The sequence below is a fragment of the Chanodichthys erythropterus genome, chromosome 21 (assembly GCF_024489055.1).
Source record: "Chanodichthys erythropterus isolate Z2021 chromosome 21, ASM2448905v1, whole genome shotgun sequence".
In the NCBI taxonomy this organism is placed as follows: domain Eukaryota; kingdom Metazoa; phylum Chordata; class Actinopteri; order Cypriniformes; family Xenocyprididae; genus Chanodichthys; species Chanodichthys erythropterus.
In genome coordinates, this window is record NC_090241.1 from 25625691 (window position 1) to 25644399 (window position 18709).

Below are 18709 nucleotides of genomic sequence, written 5' to 3' on the forward strand. Positions count from 1 at the left end.
TGGTTTCTCAAGTTTCTTTCCAGTATCAAGTGGCTCTTAACACCTATAAGGAGCAATTGATTGTGAGAATAGTTGAAATAGCTACTTTCAGTGTTTAGCACAGCTTAAGAATGAGACACACCTGTCAGAAATATCCATCAGCGTATGCAGAGTATGAGAGTGAGAAAGAAAAAGGGGGTGTGTTTGATGTGCCCCTGCAACCAAAGTAAAAGGAATGCAAGCACAGCAAACCTGTTACTCAAGGCCCTAAAGCAAAACAAGAATCCATAAATTAAACTTCTCTGCTGGGAGAAGCAGAACATTGACAACAGAAGTTTCAAATGTTTTTGTCTCTGCGTGAGCTTGCAAGCTACCTGTTTTTCATGAATACTTCCAAAAGTTTTAAGAATTATGCATTTCCCTTATTAAATGTAGACAGAATAGGACAGTAAAGAGCAGACCAGAAAGTGTCAAGACATCTGGCTGAATTCACACCTGCATCAATACAAATATGGCTCTAAACAATTGCACTGAAAACACTTTCGCTTAAAAAATAGACCCCCTATAATTGCATTCATAATTTGTTATTTAAATATGTACTGTTAAAAGAATGAAGATGATATCTGTACATGTTTGGCCAAAGCAGTTATCAGCATGCCCTAAACATTATGCAAATCTTTCAAGAATGTTTCTTGGGGTGAGGGGAAGGTACAATATGTACATTTAACAACAGGTTCTGTCAAAACTTTGATGACGGCCCTTCATGCTAATGAAAACTCCTTGTTCTCTCTCTCTCTCAAACACACACACACACACACACACACACACAATACATACTATAGAGAGTTTTGGGACCGCAGAGTTCACACAAACTACAAATTTTTACCCTGTCAAGCACTTACTGGTCGCACACAATTATGTAACAGATTATGCGACAAAAGATATATAAACAGTCAAAAAGCAGGCTATTATGTGGCCTTTCCTCAGTTTGACCTCCTGCGCTATCAAATATGTTGTAGCCTGTGTATTGCAGGTTCACATTTGGTAAACACGTTTGGATTGCTGTCTGCAATGGAAAGGCAAATTCCCACCCGGACTTCTAGAGAAGTTGCAAGTTACAATTGCCAAGTATGTTTACATGCACTTTAAAAGGTAGATTTTAGTTTGACTAAGGCAGTAATTCACCTTTATAAAATGCCATATAAACACTTTTATCCAACAAAATTTGTACCCATGCATTTTTATTTTTTTTTGTGTGTGTGTGTGTATTAGGACTAACAGGACAGACATAAAAACTCAGCTTTGTCCAGAAAACACGTTAATCAGAATAGTTGGTCTGAATAATAATTTCTTGTGCATGCTCCAAAAGGCACATTAAGATTATATTTATTATATCATATTTATAAGATTATAAAATTAAGATTATATAAATAGATAAAAGATTAAAACAACTGCGAGTTTACATCTCACACTTCTTACCTTTTTTTCTCAGAATTATATGAAATAATCTCACAATTGCAATGTATAAAGTCAGAATTACGTGATATATAAAGTAGCAGTTGGGTGTTATAAAGTCAGAATTGTGAGATGTAAACTTGCAATTCTGACTTTTTTCGCTGTGTTCTGACTTTTTCGCAGAATTCCCAGCAAACATTGGTTCGACGGGCGACGTTGTGTCCCTGGCCAAAAATAGTCATGGTAGGATGACATAAATCGGTAAAAATATGTAACACAGTACATTTCCTAAAAATGCATTCAGATATATTTATTAATGTCTACAATTCTCTGGGGTTGCATCTACAGTTGTTACTTTGACTTTTAGCTGTGTAGTTCAATATATAATGATTGATTGATTGATTGATTGATTGATTGATTGATTGATTGATTGATTGATTGATTGATTGATTGATTGATTGATTGATTGATTGATTGATTGATTGATTGATTGATTGATTGATTGATTGATTGATTGATTGCATCAAAAGCGGAACTATTGACGGTACCTCAACCATGACGGTACGTGTCAGAGGGACGTCTTTTCAACGGTCATTAAATGTCCAAATGTTTGCTGTGTTGTGAGTTTGTATCTTTCAATTCTGACTTTATAACACGCAGTTGTGAGTTATAAAGTCAAAATTGTGAGATATAAACTCATAATAAAAAGTATTTTTTTCCCCTCAGAATTGGACTTTTATTACTTGCAATTGCAAGTTTATATCTCACAATTAAGAGAAAAGAAGTCAGAATTGTGATATATAGACTTGCAATTGAGAGAAAAAAAAAGTAATTAATGAGTCAATTATGAGTTTATATCTCACAGTTCTGACTTCATAACTTAATTGCAAGTTAATATTTGAACTTGCAATTTGACAATTGTGAGAAAAAAAGTCAGAATTGTGAGATATAAAGTTGCAGTTATCCTTTTTTATTTCTATTCTGTGGCGAAAACAAGCTTCCATATTGAGGGGCACTTTAACCACATTCAGTAATATGAACAGTAATGGCAACAGTTTATTATGTCAGTTGTTTTATTATGGCACATTGGAAATGAATGTCTGGTGAGTGTCGCTAAAGGTTAAATGGTTAATGTTCTGCATTTGCAAACAACTTATCACTTACCCTCCCCTAAACCTAAGTGCTACTTTTAACAAAAGCAAACATTAAATAATAAAAATGCCACCATGCTATTTTAGCTTGTTTCTACAAGTCTTTTATCTTGACTCATTTTTCAAAGGAAACACAAATTAAGTGCTGTACCATATGAATTACTGATACTATGTCAGAAAAGCCTTAGGCTATAGGCTAAATGGAGCTGGTATTGTGGTGCAAATATTGGAAACTGCAGTAAATTGTATGTAGATTTTTTTTCTTTTTTCAAAACTGTAGGTAGGAGCATATTTTACCAATGGCCACTAATGATATGTTGCAGCTATTCCAAGTAAACAACCTAGGCCTACTCTGCATGTGTATACTTTGTAAAAAAAAAAAGAATTGTTTGTTTAACTTAAAAAAGTAAGTTACCTGGTTGCCTCAAAATTTTGAGATCATTGAAATTAAAATTTGAGTTAATACAATGAAGGCAATTGGGTCAACAGAAATTTTAAATATTATGTTATCTGAACCACATAAATTATTTGGTAAGTTGATTTGACAAAAGAAAAAATTCTGATAACAAATCATGAACATATTTTCTTTACAGTGTGCACACATCTTTTGTAAAACGTGCTTACTTACTCAACAGACTGTTGCATAATGTAACTAGAGACCTTGATAACCCAAAAAATTGTAATTAAATTCTTATCCATAAATGGGAAATAAAATTCAGGAGCAATATGTGACGATATGTGCTGAGGCTTATGGAGAGGCTTGACCGGAGCACCAGTCCTGTAATCCCTTGAGTTTCTGTTGGTATCTGCAAAAAAAGTATCAGCCTGTTGAGGCCTGCACAGAAAGAAAGAGAATGTCATAGAGAGAGTGAAAGAAAGATAGGTTTTTTAACTCCTTGACAGGAGATTATAAAAAAATACTATGATAAATCAATAAAAGGGAGGAGTGAAAGGTCAAACAAGGAGAAACTTGAACAGATTGCAGTCGTTGATCGCAGAAAGTCCGAGCGAATAAAGGTGTTGCAAGAGGGGGTGGGGGAGGGAAGATTTGAATCTCAAGGGACTGGTTTGTTGGGTGTGTTTTAGGTGTGGAATAAGATTAAACACTTGGGGCCAACATGTGTCAACATTTGTCACCAAAATCACGCATCCACTGAGCTGTTGTTATGTGTGGTATTTTCTACAAAGGTTAAATACATTTTTCTTACCTCACCTTGCAGAAAAAAATACCTGCCATATCTGCTTTTAACTCACCGTAATAACTTCTAAATAGCTGCACAGCTGGAGTCAATGGGTGCACATAAAACTGAACATAATAGCTCTGTGCATGTTGTGGCAAGACTTGAGAAATTCCATTGTATTTACCTATTGTGACTTGTCCACTCCACAAGGACCGTTTATCACCACAAGGACAGTTTCTATCAATGTCAGTATCTTTAGCTAAATACATGGGTGCATACATAAATATATAATTACTTAATAGATTTGTGGAAGTAATTGGTTATTTGTAAAATAATTACATAGTGCTGAAATGATTGGGAAGGGTTAGGTTAGTCCAGTCTGAGCAGTTTAAGTTTTACACCAGTTCATAGGTGTGGAGCCTAAATTCCCTTACGACTGCAGCACTTACAGGGCAGTGTTAGCTAAAAAGGAGGAGACGCTGTCATAAATGCAGTTATGACTACTCACAGAGTTGCAGACATCACAAAAAAAGTCAGAATTGTGAGATTTTTTTAAATTATTATTATTATTCTGTGGCGAAAACAAGCTTCCATAGTGAGTGGCACTCAAACTGAGTTCAGTAATATGAACGATAATCTGGCAACAATTTATTACGTCAGTTGTTTTATCATGACAGATCGGAAATGAATGTCTGGTGAGTGTCGCTAAATGGTTAATGCTCTGCATTTGCAAATAACTTATCACTTAGATATTAAAGCCTGCCCTAAACCTAACCAAGTTTTAACAAAAGCAAACATGAAATAATCATTTTTCACGGGAATCATAAATTAAGTGCTGTACTTATTACTGCTTACAGAGTTGCAGATATCACACTCGATTTAAAATCATCACCAACATTAATCTGTGCGAGAGCATTTTTTATTAAAGTTTGGGTTAAAAGAGCATTTTTAATAATAATCTAAGCATTTCCTCAATCTCTCTCTCTCTCTCTTAAAGGTTCTTGTCATTTGAATTTGGGTCTTTTCATATTTTTTCCCCCTACTCATTTTTTTGTAGCATTATTATTAGTTGCTGCATCATCCAGGACTCTCGAGTACAAAAATAAAGTTTCTAAATTTACTAAATTTAACACAATTTAAAAGTTAAAAACTCTTGGTTACTTTTTTCTATGAACAACCCCTCCTGTTGGTTTAGAATAGAAGTGCCATCAAGGTTCACCTTCAAACAGGCAAATTCAAAGTAAAATGCTGAATGGCAGAGATGTGAAAGCTCAAAGAAAGTAGTGGATGGATACAATCTTGACCACTTAATTTCTACTATCAATCAGTGTCACCATAATTATGCAGAGTAAGACATGTTCCTGGATCAACATATTTTGTTTTTCCTGGAGCAACATTACTTTCTGAAAATGTAGTCCTAAACCAATAGAGTGGTGCACGTATATATATGACGTCAATGTTTAGGCCAATCGGCAGTTAGCATCACACTGGTTCCCTCAATAAAAACCCAATAGGTATTTTTTTTATTTTATTTTTTACTTAATCACAAGCACTGTGATTAACAAGAGTTTATGATCCGTACATATTTTGCCCATCAGCATAATTTTCACAGATGTACTCAACTTTAATAAATTTTGAAGCCTAAATACAGTCGCTAGAAGGATATAAATGAACTACACCATGGTTGCTCGACTTCAACGTCACTGTAACTAAGCTTCCGCAAACTTATTCAGTTTTTATTTAAAAACATTTTCACAGAAAGTTTCAGTCAGAATAGTTTATAAGAGTACAATTATAAGCACAACGAGGCTATAAACGCAAACTGAGTTTACTTGTTCGCCGTGATGATGTTTAATCTCCCAGCAACACAGACCTTATTTCAGCCATTTAACTAAACTGAAATTGCAATCCCACTGAAATGCTAAAATGCTAACTCGTTTCCATGTTTTGGCCTACAAATTGATGTCATACCGGCACCACTCTATTCCTACCCTTAAACATAACTCTACCCATAACTTAAATCAGAGGGAAATGATAGGTGAATAACACTGATGTAGAAACACCTAACCCTGGTTGTAAGCCTAAACATGACTAAACTGTAAACTTGTCCCACAAATCTGATTGGTTGTTGTCTGATTGAATGTTGTTCCAGGATCCAGGTATAGATATATAAACACAGATTCCTCAATAGTGTCTGTTCCTGTGGGCCGACATACGTAAGCCTACGTCAGCTAACACGACATTAAAAAGTTACCATAGTATAAAAACCTGTAATATTGAGTTAATACATATAAAAACACAAACCAACACATTCTCACCTGTGAAATGTTATCCCATTTCTTCGGAAATGTATATCTCGGCAGTTTCACAACCAGAAGCTATGCAATGTTGTCATCATTGATTCTTACTGTGAATAAGATGGCGGGCGCGCTAACGCGCCTGGAGCGGTCAAATGTGGCATCTACATATACATATCTATGGATCTAGGAACATGTTTTGCTTGGTAAAATCACGATCACCGTCAAGCAGACCCTATAAAGTCACATATTGCTGATAAATTTTCTTCATATTTGGAACAAAAAGTCTATTTCTGCTGCATCGGTGTTAGGCTTTCTAGAGCACATAAAATACATAAAAGACTCAAGGTCGAAAATGTATTCATTGATTTTTTGATGCATTCACTTTATTTGAATATAGGCCTTAATAGTAATCAGAAACGTACACAAAGGATGTTTCTCCTACTTTTTGATTGTGCTCACAGTGACAGACATTAAGTCATTTTTAGTTATAGGGAACAAAATAGAAATAAGAGAATATATGAGTTTGTTGTAGAGCCATAAAAATATATTACATATTGAATATGATATATTTTATAACTGTAATTCATTTTGATCTGCCACACCTTAGCAACAGATACTAAACTCAACATGCTAATGGAGTTCAGGGAAGGTGGTGGAGGCCAACCTATAAAAGCCTGATCCTGGACCCTGCACAAGACAATCCTTTCATCTGTTCATTCGTCATTCAAAAACATCCTCCTCTAGTTTGCCTGCAGATTTATCCATCACTTGCACACTTCCCTCTATATCTGCAATTTTGTTCCCTGTCTCACTGGTGATGATGGTGGTCTTTGTGCTTTTGGTAATGGTAGCAGTGCTGCTGGTGATGCTGCTAGCACTATCACCCTTAGCAATCATGACTTCCTTCTTAACCAGACCTGTGTTATGAACATCTTTCCCAGCACTTTGGGAGGACAGATGGCTGTCGTAGTTCAACGCTAAGAAAAAAATGACATAAAACTGTCACAAAAGCTGTTCAAATGCAGCATCTAACAAATGTAGTGTAGCTGATGTGATGTTTAAAAGTATATATGTATATCAAAATTGTCTAAAGAAACTCACAGGTTGGTTTAGAGATGGAGAAAGTCTGGAATGAACTATATAGTCTGTGAAGGAACACACAAAAAGTACATGACGATTCCATTGTGATTCACGTAAGTTTCATAATATTAATAAACAAGCACTGATGTCTCAAGCTGCACCCACCTGCTCTCTTCTCCTTCCAGGAGTTTCCGATAGGTGGCGATCTCAATGTCCAGAGCCAGCTTGATGTTCATCAATGATTGGTATTCGCGCACTTGTCGAGCCATATCTTGTTTAGCTCTCAGAAGAGCTGCTTCCAGCTCCTGCAGACGGAGTTTTGCATCTTTCACAGCTAGTTCACCACGTTCTTCTGCCTCTTTGATCTGCATTTCATGGTTTGAATGCTAAAATAAGTGGAGACAAAAGATTACATCCTTCCCACAGCCTAGCATATAAAACTTGAGATCAACTGGGATTAATTGAGATCATATAGAATCTAGATTTACTAAAAGAATGCTTGCTTTATTCTTGTCAAATGTCACCAAAAAAAGCATGCTGTGAGTTGTTTACTGACATTTTGAAGTATTATACTTTTTTTTTTGACAGTTGACCCTGAATAGAGTTCTTACCTGTCCCTTAATAAGTTCCATGTCAGAGTGTATACGTGCAATTCTTCGATTGTACTCTGCGATTTCAGCCTTTGTGCTTTTCAGGTTATCCCCATGTTTGGTTGCTGTCAGCTGCATTTCTTCATACTAACATTTTACACACACGAACATTCATGTACAGACAAAAACAGAAAAGAAAAAAAAAAAAAAAAATTAGGACATATTTAGGAAAGCTCCTATTTTACAATGCAATAAAATAAGCATGTTTAAAAGTGTGTGATTTGTGACATGCATAAACATCATGCAAGAAAGTTAAAGGGGACCTATAATGCCCCTTTTACAAGATCTAATATAAGTCTCTGGCGTCCCTCAAAATGTGTCTGTGAAGTTTCAGCTCAAAATACCCCACAGATCATTTATTATAGCTTGTCAAATTTGCCCCTATTTGGGGGTGAGGAAATACACAGCGTTTTTGTGTGTGTCCCTTTAAATGCAAATGAGCTGCCTTCCAGAAGAGGGCGGAGCTTTAACAGCTCACGTTTCGGTTGCTCAACAACAAAAAAGCTGGAGAATCTCACGCGGCCAAAATGACAATTGTCAGCAACGGTGTTCAGCCTTACATTGTTCAAGCCGGAGTTGGACACTGATGGAGAGACTCAGGAAGAAGTTACATTTAGAATGCAGCTGGACATTTCTGAATGGTTAGTGGATAAATTTATGTAGTTGTTGTGGAGTTGATTCAGCTCATCTACTAGCATGTGCCGTCATGTTACAGGTGCCCTAGAATCAAAAATTGAATTTATCTTGGCATAGCTAAAAAACAAGAGTTCAGTACATGGAAATGACATACAGTGAATCTCAAACTCCATTGTTTCCTCCTTATATAAATCTCATTTGTTTAAAAGACCTCCGAAGAACAGGCAAATCTCAACATAACACCGACTGTTACGTAACAGTCGGGATCATAAATATGTACGCCCCCCTAATATTTGCATATGCCAGCTCATGTTCAAGGCATTACACAAGGGCAGGCAGTATTAATGTCTGGATCTGTGCACAGCTGAATCATCAGACCAGGTAAGCAAGCAAGAACAATAGCTAAAAATGGCAGATGGAGCAATAATAACTGACATGATCCATGATAACATGATATTTTTAGTGATATTTGTAAATTCTTTCTAAATGTTTCGTTAGCATGTTGCTAATGTACGGTTAAATGTGGTTAACGTTACCATCGTTTCTTACTGTATTCACGAAGACAAGACTGTCGTTATTTTCATTTTTTAAACACTTGCAGTCTGTATAATTCATAAACACAACTTCATTCTTTATAAATCTCTCCAACAGTGTGTAATGTTAGCTTTAGCCACGGAGCACCATCAAACTCATTCATAATCAAATGTAAATATCCAAATAAATACCATACTTACGCGATTAGACATGCTGCATGGCGAACACTTTGTAAAGAACAATTTTGAGGGTTATATTAGCTGTGTGAACTTTGTTTATGCTTTTTAAGACAAGCGCGAGCTCGGGGAGCGGGGAGCAAGAGAATATAAAGGGGCCGCAGCATGAATCGGCGCATATTTACTGATGCCCCAAAATAGGCAGTTAAAAAATGAATAAAAAAAATCTATGGGGTATTTTGAGCTGAAACTTTACAGACACATTCAGGGGACACCTTAGACTTATATTACATCTTTTAAAAAGACGTTCTACGGCACCTTTAATCTTTTGTGCAAATCCAGTGTTAAATTAATCCTCATTTGCGAAGCAGTCCAATGTAAAATTACAACATGGCAATAACACTCTACAACAACTCTTCCTCTTCTTTAAAGCAGCCCAACATGACCTCGCCCCTTTTATTGAATGTTGTCAGGGGCAGGGTTTATGTAAATTTTAGGGTTATTGACATCACAAACTTGGGGTTAGTGACATCACAAACTTGGCAGATGTTATTTATGCTCTAACAGCAACATTACACACTAACTAAAGTTAAAAAAAAAGTGAAATAATAATCAACCACCCCTTTAAGTCACCTTCTGTTGGTACCAGCTCTCTGCTTCAGCACGGGTGCGGTTGGCAATGTCCTCATACTGAGCACGAACTTCAGCCACAATGGCGTCCATGTCCAGATTTCTGCTGTTGTCCATCTCTACAACAACTGATGTGTCTTTGATTTGAGTCTGGAGCTCACGCAATTCCTATAAACATGAAACAAGAATTTCTGAAAACACTCATTCTGAATCCTGTTCATGCCTTCATTTACTTTTGAATGTTTACATAGAGTTATAAGCTGTAATGAGTTATGTTTTATCAGTTAACATAATAAATTCTGTCTGAAAAGTGTATTATGTGACTGTGCAAAGATTTATTAGAAATGTGAAGGAAGTGAATTGTACCGCCTCATAAATCTGCCAAAGGAAGTTGATCTCATCTGTAAGGCCATCTAGTTTACTTTCCAGCTCCACTTTATTCAGGTATGCACCATCGGCGTCCTAACATAAACATGCACAAAATATATTTCTAATAATAGAATTATGATATTTATAATTAATTGTCAAAATTCTGTGTGCACTTTTACATTATGTGCTGACCTTTTTAAGCAGCACAAATTCATTGTCAGAATCATTCCGTTTATTGATTTCATCTTCATACCTGAGGAGAAATGTATAAAGTTTGTGTTTAAACATTTTAACGTACAAAGATTCGTGCAAACATTTCCAATGCTCTCACTTGCTTTTGAAGTCTTCTACCAGGCTGCTCATGTCCTGCAGGCCAGACTCCAGACGTAGCTTCTCGTTCCCTAGACCATCCAGCTGTCTACGTAGATTAGCAATGTAGGTCTGAAACATAATATCAATGCTGGATTGGCGGCTGGTTTGTTCCTGTAAGAGACTCCATTTTGTCTCCAGCATCTTGTTCTGCTGTTCTAGGAAGCGCACCTGGGGAAAGATAAGAAGATAGTGAAAAAAAGAGAGCGATTTTACAGTTTTTTATGATAAAATATGACGCATGTATATGGGTAGTTCACAAATAACATGGGCATGAATAAACCTTAGTCAGGGTATGTTGAATTTAACACAAATAAAAACAAGGCTGTGAGTGATAAACTTAGTCATTATAATGGCATGAACCTAGATTAAAATTAAAATGTTCATATCCCATAACTTTAAAAAACGTTTTATGGAGTTTCTATCTACTATAAGTGGTTTTAGAAAGATGTTTCTTAAGCTGAACAATTATAATGTTAAACAACAGTAACACACTGTACTTCCCTGTAAACTATGGAATGTAATATGTTTTTAAATGCAGCCTAAGTGCAAATATCTCTCTTTCCTTTACTGAACAGATTATGTGAGTTCAAAGATAGTTGTGTGCACAGGTAAGTGTGTCTGTTTTCAATAAAGGCATGCATGTATAAGGGAGTGGCCGCTGATAGTAAACTGATATTGCCCAAAAAACTGACAAAGGTGTGTTTATGGCAGAGAGTGGACATTGCCCCTTCAGGTAAGTCAGTTAAATGGGGGTCCTGATAAAATATGACACTGATATGACTGGACCTATATTGTTACTGATGCATTATCACATTCACATCACTTACTCACAACAAGATACAAACATGCACATGCATTCGGTTAGATAAATATAAAAGGTCCACACAAAGGTTAAAATTAAGACAAGATGAAGAAAGTAACTTACTTTGTCAATGAATGAAGCAAAGCGGTTGTTGAGTGTCTTGATTTGCTCTTTCTCCTGAGTCCTAATGGCCTGGATGTTCGGGTCAATCTCCAGGTTCAGAGGTGCCAGAAGACTTTTATTGACCTTTACAGCTGTAATTGGAGGGGAGATATCTGGACTGGAGCCCCAACCTTCCCTCGAAACCATCCCTGAACGGGTGAGGGGGTTCCTCCTGTTCCTGCTCACACCTGCTGAGGAGTGACTGCTGAATGACCTCACGGTTTTCTTCGTGTTCAGCATCTCTGCGGTCAGAGTTGGAGAGAACAGAATGTTGAGGGGTTGAATGAGTGGTGGGATGACAAACGTGCCCTCAGACTCTTATATGGAAAGCAGGGAGTGGCTCAAGACCAGCTTATTGGTCAAGAAACAATTTTCAAGATATGTTTGGAAAGTTATGGGGTTGAACGTCAAGAGCACAATCACACTGTTATACATTAACTGCTTCACTTCGATCCCTGAGCAAAGGGGAAATGCTTGGAATACTCCAAAACATAATTACTTTTATGTTGAAATCTGAACATGCTAAGACACCATGAAGCAAATCTACTTTTATTTTGCATCCTTAATTGGCATGAGAGCACAGAAACAGAAGATGCAGAATCAGAGAAAATGAATCAAAGACCAGCCAAAAATATTATGTCAATAATTAAGAATCAAAAAACATATAATTGCACAAAATAAAGGGTATAATATTTCATGAGTGTGCATAACCACTATATGAGTGTTCATGTATGATATTTGACAACTTTAGTTTTATTAGGATGAATAATTAATTGCTTACTTGAGCTTGTTCCCACTATCTGCAAAAACAATTACCCTTTAAACTCATTACAAGGCCCCTCATAGCCACCTCCACACAAACACTCCTTTGGTTGGTCGTATGTTGTACTTTTCCGGAGACAAAAGGCATCGTGGGCTGATCCATCCAACTTGTTGTAAAGATAACAGTCCAAGACTTGGAATGTGACCTCCATGCCATAGTATACTACGAAATAAAACACACTTTCTCAATATAGGCTACAAATATACTACATTAGTTTAAAATATTTGAATTACTAACATAACACAATTTAAAGATTTGTTTGTGTTTGTTCCATAAAGATTTGTCATAGAGTTTATTTTAAATTGAGTACCTTTATTTAAGAATGTATTATGTGAAAAATCATTCAGATTTTATTTTATTTTTTTCTAGATGTGTGATCTATAAACTATGAATCAGCAGGAAAGACATGATTAGTCCCTGGATAATAGCACCTATTAAAGGACGAGTCCACCCAAAAATGAAAAGACTGTCATCATTTACTCATCCTCATGTCATTCTGAATCTTTATGACTATTTTTCTTCTGCTGAACACAAAAGTAGATATTTTGATGAATGTTGGTAACCAAGGAGTTTTGGTTCCTATTGACTTCCATCATATATAAACAATATGTAATGTAAGTTAACGGAGACCAAAACAGTTTGGCTACCAACACTCTTTAAAATATCTTCAGCAAATGAAATGAAAGAAATGTATAAACATTTGCAACGACATGAGGAATGGATGGACTCTCCCATTAAATACTCTATAGCTTGCCCAAAAGGTGCAATAGTGCAAGAAACACAAGTCTAAATAAAGGTAGCCTAACACTTTATTTTCATGGTCCCCCAACAGACATTCTAATAACTATATGTAACTTTACAAGTAAATGTCAAATTTTTACAAACCCTAACCCCTTATACTACTAACCCTAAAGTAGTCTTGTGTAGCCAGGCCTTATGTCTGACATGTAACACAACCAATCACAGTTTTTTTTGTTCTACGTCATGTGAAAATGTAAAGTCAATGTCCGTACAATAACAGACCGGCGTGCATCTAAAAAAAAATTATTTAAGGATGTTGTGCAAGTTTACTGCAACAAGGGAGCTGCAAACTTCACATACTTTGAAAATCCAGCATTTAGTTGATCCTGATACATGGTCATTGTCAAAGTTGTAAACATGACGGCGTTCTTTTTCCATGAGGGGGTTTGGCATCACGGCATTTGTTTCCAGGCGGACCGTTAAAGAACACGACACACATGTCTCCCGGACATCCTGTAGAATTCAACCAACTAGATGACGACTTCGAAAATCCTGAAATGTTTCCAGTTAAGTGTGCCATATTATGCATTAGACGTTCAGCCAACGGTCTGTGGGCGTAACGTCTGAGGCTGAGACTAACCCTAACCCTACCCTAACAGTTTACTAATACTCAAATAATAGTAATCAGAGAAAGTTGACATAGGTGAACGTTACTTACAGTCAACAGAATGTCTAAAGGGGATCATTAAAATAAAGGGTAATATAAAGGTGTATCATGTTAATGTTGTTACCGAGTGAGATTTATAGAGGAGAGATCTATGTACTATTGTCATAAAAATGTTGTGGCATCTTTTGTTCCCATTTTTCATGAAGGTCATGTGCCACTAAAAACGAATTCCAGTTCTCCTCTACTAATGCAGTTTAATACAGACTAAAGGCAGTTGATTTCTTTTACTTCTTGTTATTTTCTCTATAGATGAGAGAAATATGACAACGCTGGTACAGTGATTGTGAGTGGTTTGTCATGACATTAGAAAACTATTAAAATCATGCACTTGCGGTGTAGACAGACATTAGTAGACGTGGCGCTCGTTTGTAAGATTAGGTATAAAAAGTGAAATGACTGTTGCTTCAGTTATTTTGCTAGATAGAATCTGTAGAGGAACTCAAGCTGAACTCAACAAACAACTTGTATGCATACTGTATGCGATAAGATGTGACAGTCTAGACATATGATGCACAAAATGAGAAATTATTTTTTAAAAGTTGCATTTTACAGGAATATTGCAAGTTATTGGCATCATTATAATTACTTTGCAACACTATGCATACCAGCAGGGACTAACTGGCAGTTAAACAGACAAATTCTGGCCTCTTTTCTTAGACTACCAAAACCTTCAAATCATCATTAGTACCCGACCTAACATGGGATGAAGAATTTAAAACTGATCTAAGGAGGTGTGCATTGTGACCACATAAATAAATAAATTGCAAGCAACATTGTAGGGCCACAACAGTCAACAAAGAAACCTGAAGGGATCAAATGGAGATAAATCATGCTATACGGTTGACTATACATATATAGCTAGCAATATATACATTAATGAACAAAAGTGATGTAAGTAAGATCTTTTTTAATGTTTTTGAAGAAAAAAAAGTCTCTTATGCTTACCAAGGCTGCATTCATTTGATCAAAAATGCAATAAAACAGTAATGTTGTGTAATATTTTTACAGTTTCAAATAAGTTTTCTTTTTGGATATATTTTCAAAATGTAATTCATTCCTGTGATGACAAAGCTGAATATATATGCACAATAAAATTTAAAAAAAGAAGAAATAAATCGAAACTAAAATTAATGGAATTATGATTAAACATGATTACACACACACACGCACACACAAAATATCAATAAACAAAGTACAACATAACTTCATATCTGTTCTCTGGAAGACGCCAGTCTAATGAAGTAAATACTACAGTTCTGACATGTCAGACCCTCAGTCACCTCTCAACAAATACACACAAAGCCTGTAAAACTAATAAATGATTCAAATCATGACATGAATACATGGGTTTAAGTGAGAAGAGTGATGAATTATTTAACAAGAATATATTAATTATTGATGAGTAATATAATTATATTAATAACTGTTAGTAAATTCATTCTACTCCTAATTCTACTCCTAAACCACATACAATTAAGTAAAACTGGGATGGACAAGACATGGTGTGATAATAAACACAATTCTCCTTGAAGACTTTCTACCACTTCATGTTGATTCTGACAACTCCTGGAATGCGTGTCATTCACTTTCATTCGAGTTAGAGTGTAACGACCACAAACAAGCCCAAACCAGCAGCTAACCAATGGTGACCTGTTGTTGCTGGCTTAAGGCATGAATTTTCAGCAGTAAGATTCTGGTAATTCAGTAGTGTACCCTTCATGCACACTGCCTGTATTCCTGTAATATAAAAAAGGGTGTGGTGTCCTGAAGGCAAAAACAGGTGACTGTCGTTAAAACAGATCTTTAAAAAGGAGAATTACACCAGAACTGGTTTTCCCTTTTGTGGCATCAGGGGGTTAATCTATGGCAGCACTAATAAGAAACAATTGGCTCATGAATGACAGCCATGTCATGGCAGGCGCAACATCTGTTTGCTTTTGGATAAATGTTTCACCAAAGGAGAAAGCCTTCTTTGTAATCACAAGGTGCTGAACTGAAGGAGGGAGTTGTTCAGTACTAAGGTAAGAGGGACTGAAAACAGACAATGAGGTGTTGTGCTAATAAGCGTAATGGACAAAGACAAATTATAATACAGCCTAGCCTACTACATCCATGTACCTCTATGCCACAGTGGGAACAGTTGCAAAACAGTAATAAAGAGAAATTGAGAAATTTCAAGCAATGTAATGTTAGATGACTGCAACATGTTGCATTTCAACCAGCCTTAGCAAATGCTGAAGTGGAAAAAAGCTGAGTAAAAACATGTGCTAGCAGTAAACTAATGACATTCTGGCAAGTCTGCTTTGTGTTTCCCCAGTTTGTAGCGGATTTTAGCACTCCCTAGTGGCTGAGTTTGGAATTGCATGTTATCTACAGAACACCAACAGCAGAATGGGTTGAAGAACTTCTGGTTTAGAACAATGGGTTAAGGTTTAGCTGGTTAGCAAGGTCTAAATAACCCTTTTAGGTATATTATGCTATTCTGTGGGAAAAAGCAACTTCCTACATTGGCAGCCATTCAAATGTAATTGTATAAATATTTAGCAAGCAACATAAGAATTCCATGAATTTTAAGAAGCTAGTGAAGATTTTGGTCTGTGCGCACTCTTGTGGTGCCAATCGTTGTCAGGATGTCATTTTCATGTAGCTTCACCCTCTTTTGCCATTTCTCACCAACTGAAGTAGGCCTATTGTGAAAATTATTTCTTAATCTGCTGAAAAGATAAATTTAAATGTCACAGGGCGTGTCTGTTCCACTAATCCGTCATAACATCTTACCTCACCCGTACCAATCACACACTTCCCAGTCTTCTGTCTTTGCTTTAGACACAGGAAACTTGATGACTCATGAACTAAAAATCTCAGTGACATATAATTAACATTGCAATGTCTGTATATCAAATGTTGAAATAAAAGATTTACTTTTAATTGTGTGTGTTTTTGAGTGCACATTTATAAACATCATACTACAGCATCTTTCTTTATGCAAATAGAGATAATGATTAGCCTATAAGTAGCATTACCATTGCTTATCATGCCACACATTCCCTCTACAAAGTGTTGTCATCATATTCGGTCCTATTATCATTAAAGCTGCAGTAGGTAACTTTTGTAAAAATGTATTTTTTACATATTTGTTAAACCTGTCATTATGTCCTGACAGTAGAATATGAGACAGATAATCTGTGAAAAAAATCAAGCTCCTCTGGCTCCTCCCAGTGGTCCTATTGCCATTTGCAGAAATACACCGCTCCCGGTAAGAACCAACCAATCAGAGTCAAGAGGAGTGTCTTAGCAGTGTCAATCAAGCGATGTGGAGGGAGGGCTGTAGCACAGCATAGAGCAAGGGGGAGTGACCTGTGAGTTGTGCTTGTTCAAATTTTTAGGCTAAGTCAACGTTTTCTAAAAACTCCCTACTGCAGCTTTAAGTATCATTAAGGAGGAGTGTCTTAGCAGTGTCAATCAAGCTTGCGTGCGCGCTGATCACACTCCTCTCATGCACAGCGCCAGCGCATACAGGCGTTCAAATTCAAGATTACCGGTGTGCTGCAGCTTTGCTTATGCCGGACAAACAATCCAAACTGCCAGTTTCTCGAGTGGCTCCTGCTCATAAAATAAAGATGGGTAAACGGAAAAAGACAGATGACAATGCTAAAAAAGCCAAAAAGAAAGAATTAGATATAGAGCCCGAAATAAAATAGGGGTAAATATCGGAGCGGCTTTTCCGAGGTGAAGGGAGCTACGTGTCCTGAAAGGATTAAAAACCGATGCAGAGTTAGCCACATTTCTGCTTGACAAGTAAGTATCCCTGCTTGATTTGTTTAATTTTTTAAGAACTACACAACTAAGATAATTTCAAAACAGGCCTGCCCGTCCCCTGCCTGATGCTTCCTCTTCTCCCCGCCCGTTGTCGCTGGGTGTGAATTCCTCGTCGGAGCCCATTTTGACTCGGTGTCAAAACTCTAGCCGCATAACATACAGATAAAATGTCACGCACTGTGCAAAGCAACTATTGAAACCCACTAATTCACTGGCTTGTCATGTTGCTGAAATAATGTACTAGCAAACCTTATTTAGCATTACATATCGATAGAATAATTACTTGCATACTGTAACGTTAGTTACCGTTATATTATCATACTAGCTATTTATTACTTATAGAAATAGTGCAACGTCATATAGTTACATTACATGTATTGCAACATATGTAATGTTTTGAGGACCAAGTTTGTAGTCAAAGTATGGGCAGGCCATAGTCAGTGTAAATCATATTGATGATGTTTCGTCCATACCAGTGAATGTGCCATAATTGTTTATCCGCCGTCATCAGTGGCCCTGCTTGCTTACTAGCCTGCGCGTTCACGGCAGGCTCTGTTGTGATGGGGGAGGAGCTGTGGAGGGAGGGCTGTAGCGCAGCATAGAGCAAGGGGGAGTGACCTGTGAGTTGTGCTTGTTCAAATTTTTAGGCTAAGTCAACGTTTTCTAAAAACTCCCTACTGCAGCTTTAAGTATCATTAAGGTCGCCATTGATGTGTATATTTCTGACAGCTTGTGACATGAGAGAACCTTCGTCTTCACTTTCTCATTGTACTCACTTATAGAAAACTACCGTTAAAAGGTTTGAGGCCGGTGCAATTTTTATTTATTTATTTTTCATTTTTTTTTCTCATGCTCTCCAAGACTGCATTTGTCTGATTAAAACTACAGGGGAAAAAATTATTTCTATTTTAAAGTATTTTTAAAGTGTAATATATTCCTGTGATGGCAGAGCTGAATTTGCAGCAGCCATTTCAGCTTCAATGTCACATGATCCTACAGAAATCATTCTAATATGCTGATTTGCCCAATAAAAAAAAAAAATATTATATATATGTATATATATATATATATATATGTGTGTATATATGTGTATATTATATATATATATATATATATATATAT

The 18709-nt window shown here is 36.4% G+C and overlaps 1 protein-coding gene across 1 annotated transcript; it reads right to left on the reverse strand.

Annotated features, from left to right (window-relative positions):
• Positions 1–5262: 5262 nt before the first annotated feature.
• zgc:158846 (uncharacterized protein LOC100009654 homolog) lies at positions 5263–11817 on the reverse strand. Its single transcript, XM_067374927.1, has 9 exons — positions 11439–11817; positions 10473–10681; positions 10334–10394; positions 10139–10234; positions 9776–9940; positions 7758–7883; positions 7312–7532; positions 7168–7211; positions 5263–7043 (listed from the first exon to the last, which is right to left on the reverse strand). Exons 1-9 carry the CDS (start codon positions 11715–11717, stop codon positions 6787–6789), a joined length of 1458 nt encoding a protein of 485 aa, XP_067231028.1. The 5' UTR covers positions 11718–11817; the 3' UTR covers positions 5263–6786.
• Positions 11818–18709: the final 6892 nt, after the last annotated feature.

What these genes read in the sequence shown, in the direction of transcription:
- zgc:158846 (XM_067374927.1), bottom strand. Translation starts at nt 11,717, where the DNA reads ATGCTGAACACGAAGAAAACCGTGAGGTCATTCAGCAGTCACTCCTCA. An exon ending in TTTGGCAGATTTATGAGGCG is followed by an intron (nt 9,941 to 10,138) that starts GTACAATTCACT and finishes TCATGTTTATAG; the next exon opens with GAATTGCGTGAGCTCCAGAC. An exon ending in AGAGCTGGTACCAACAGAAG is followed by an intron (nt 7,884 to 9,775) that starts GTGACTTAAAGG and finishes GTAAAATGTTAG; the next exon opens with TATGAAGAAATGCAGCTGAC.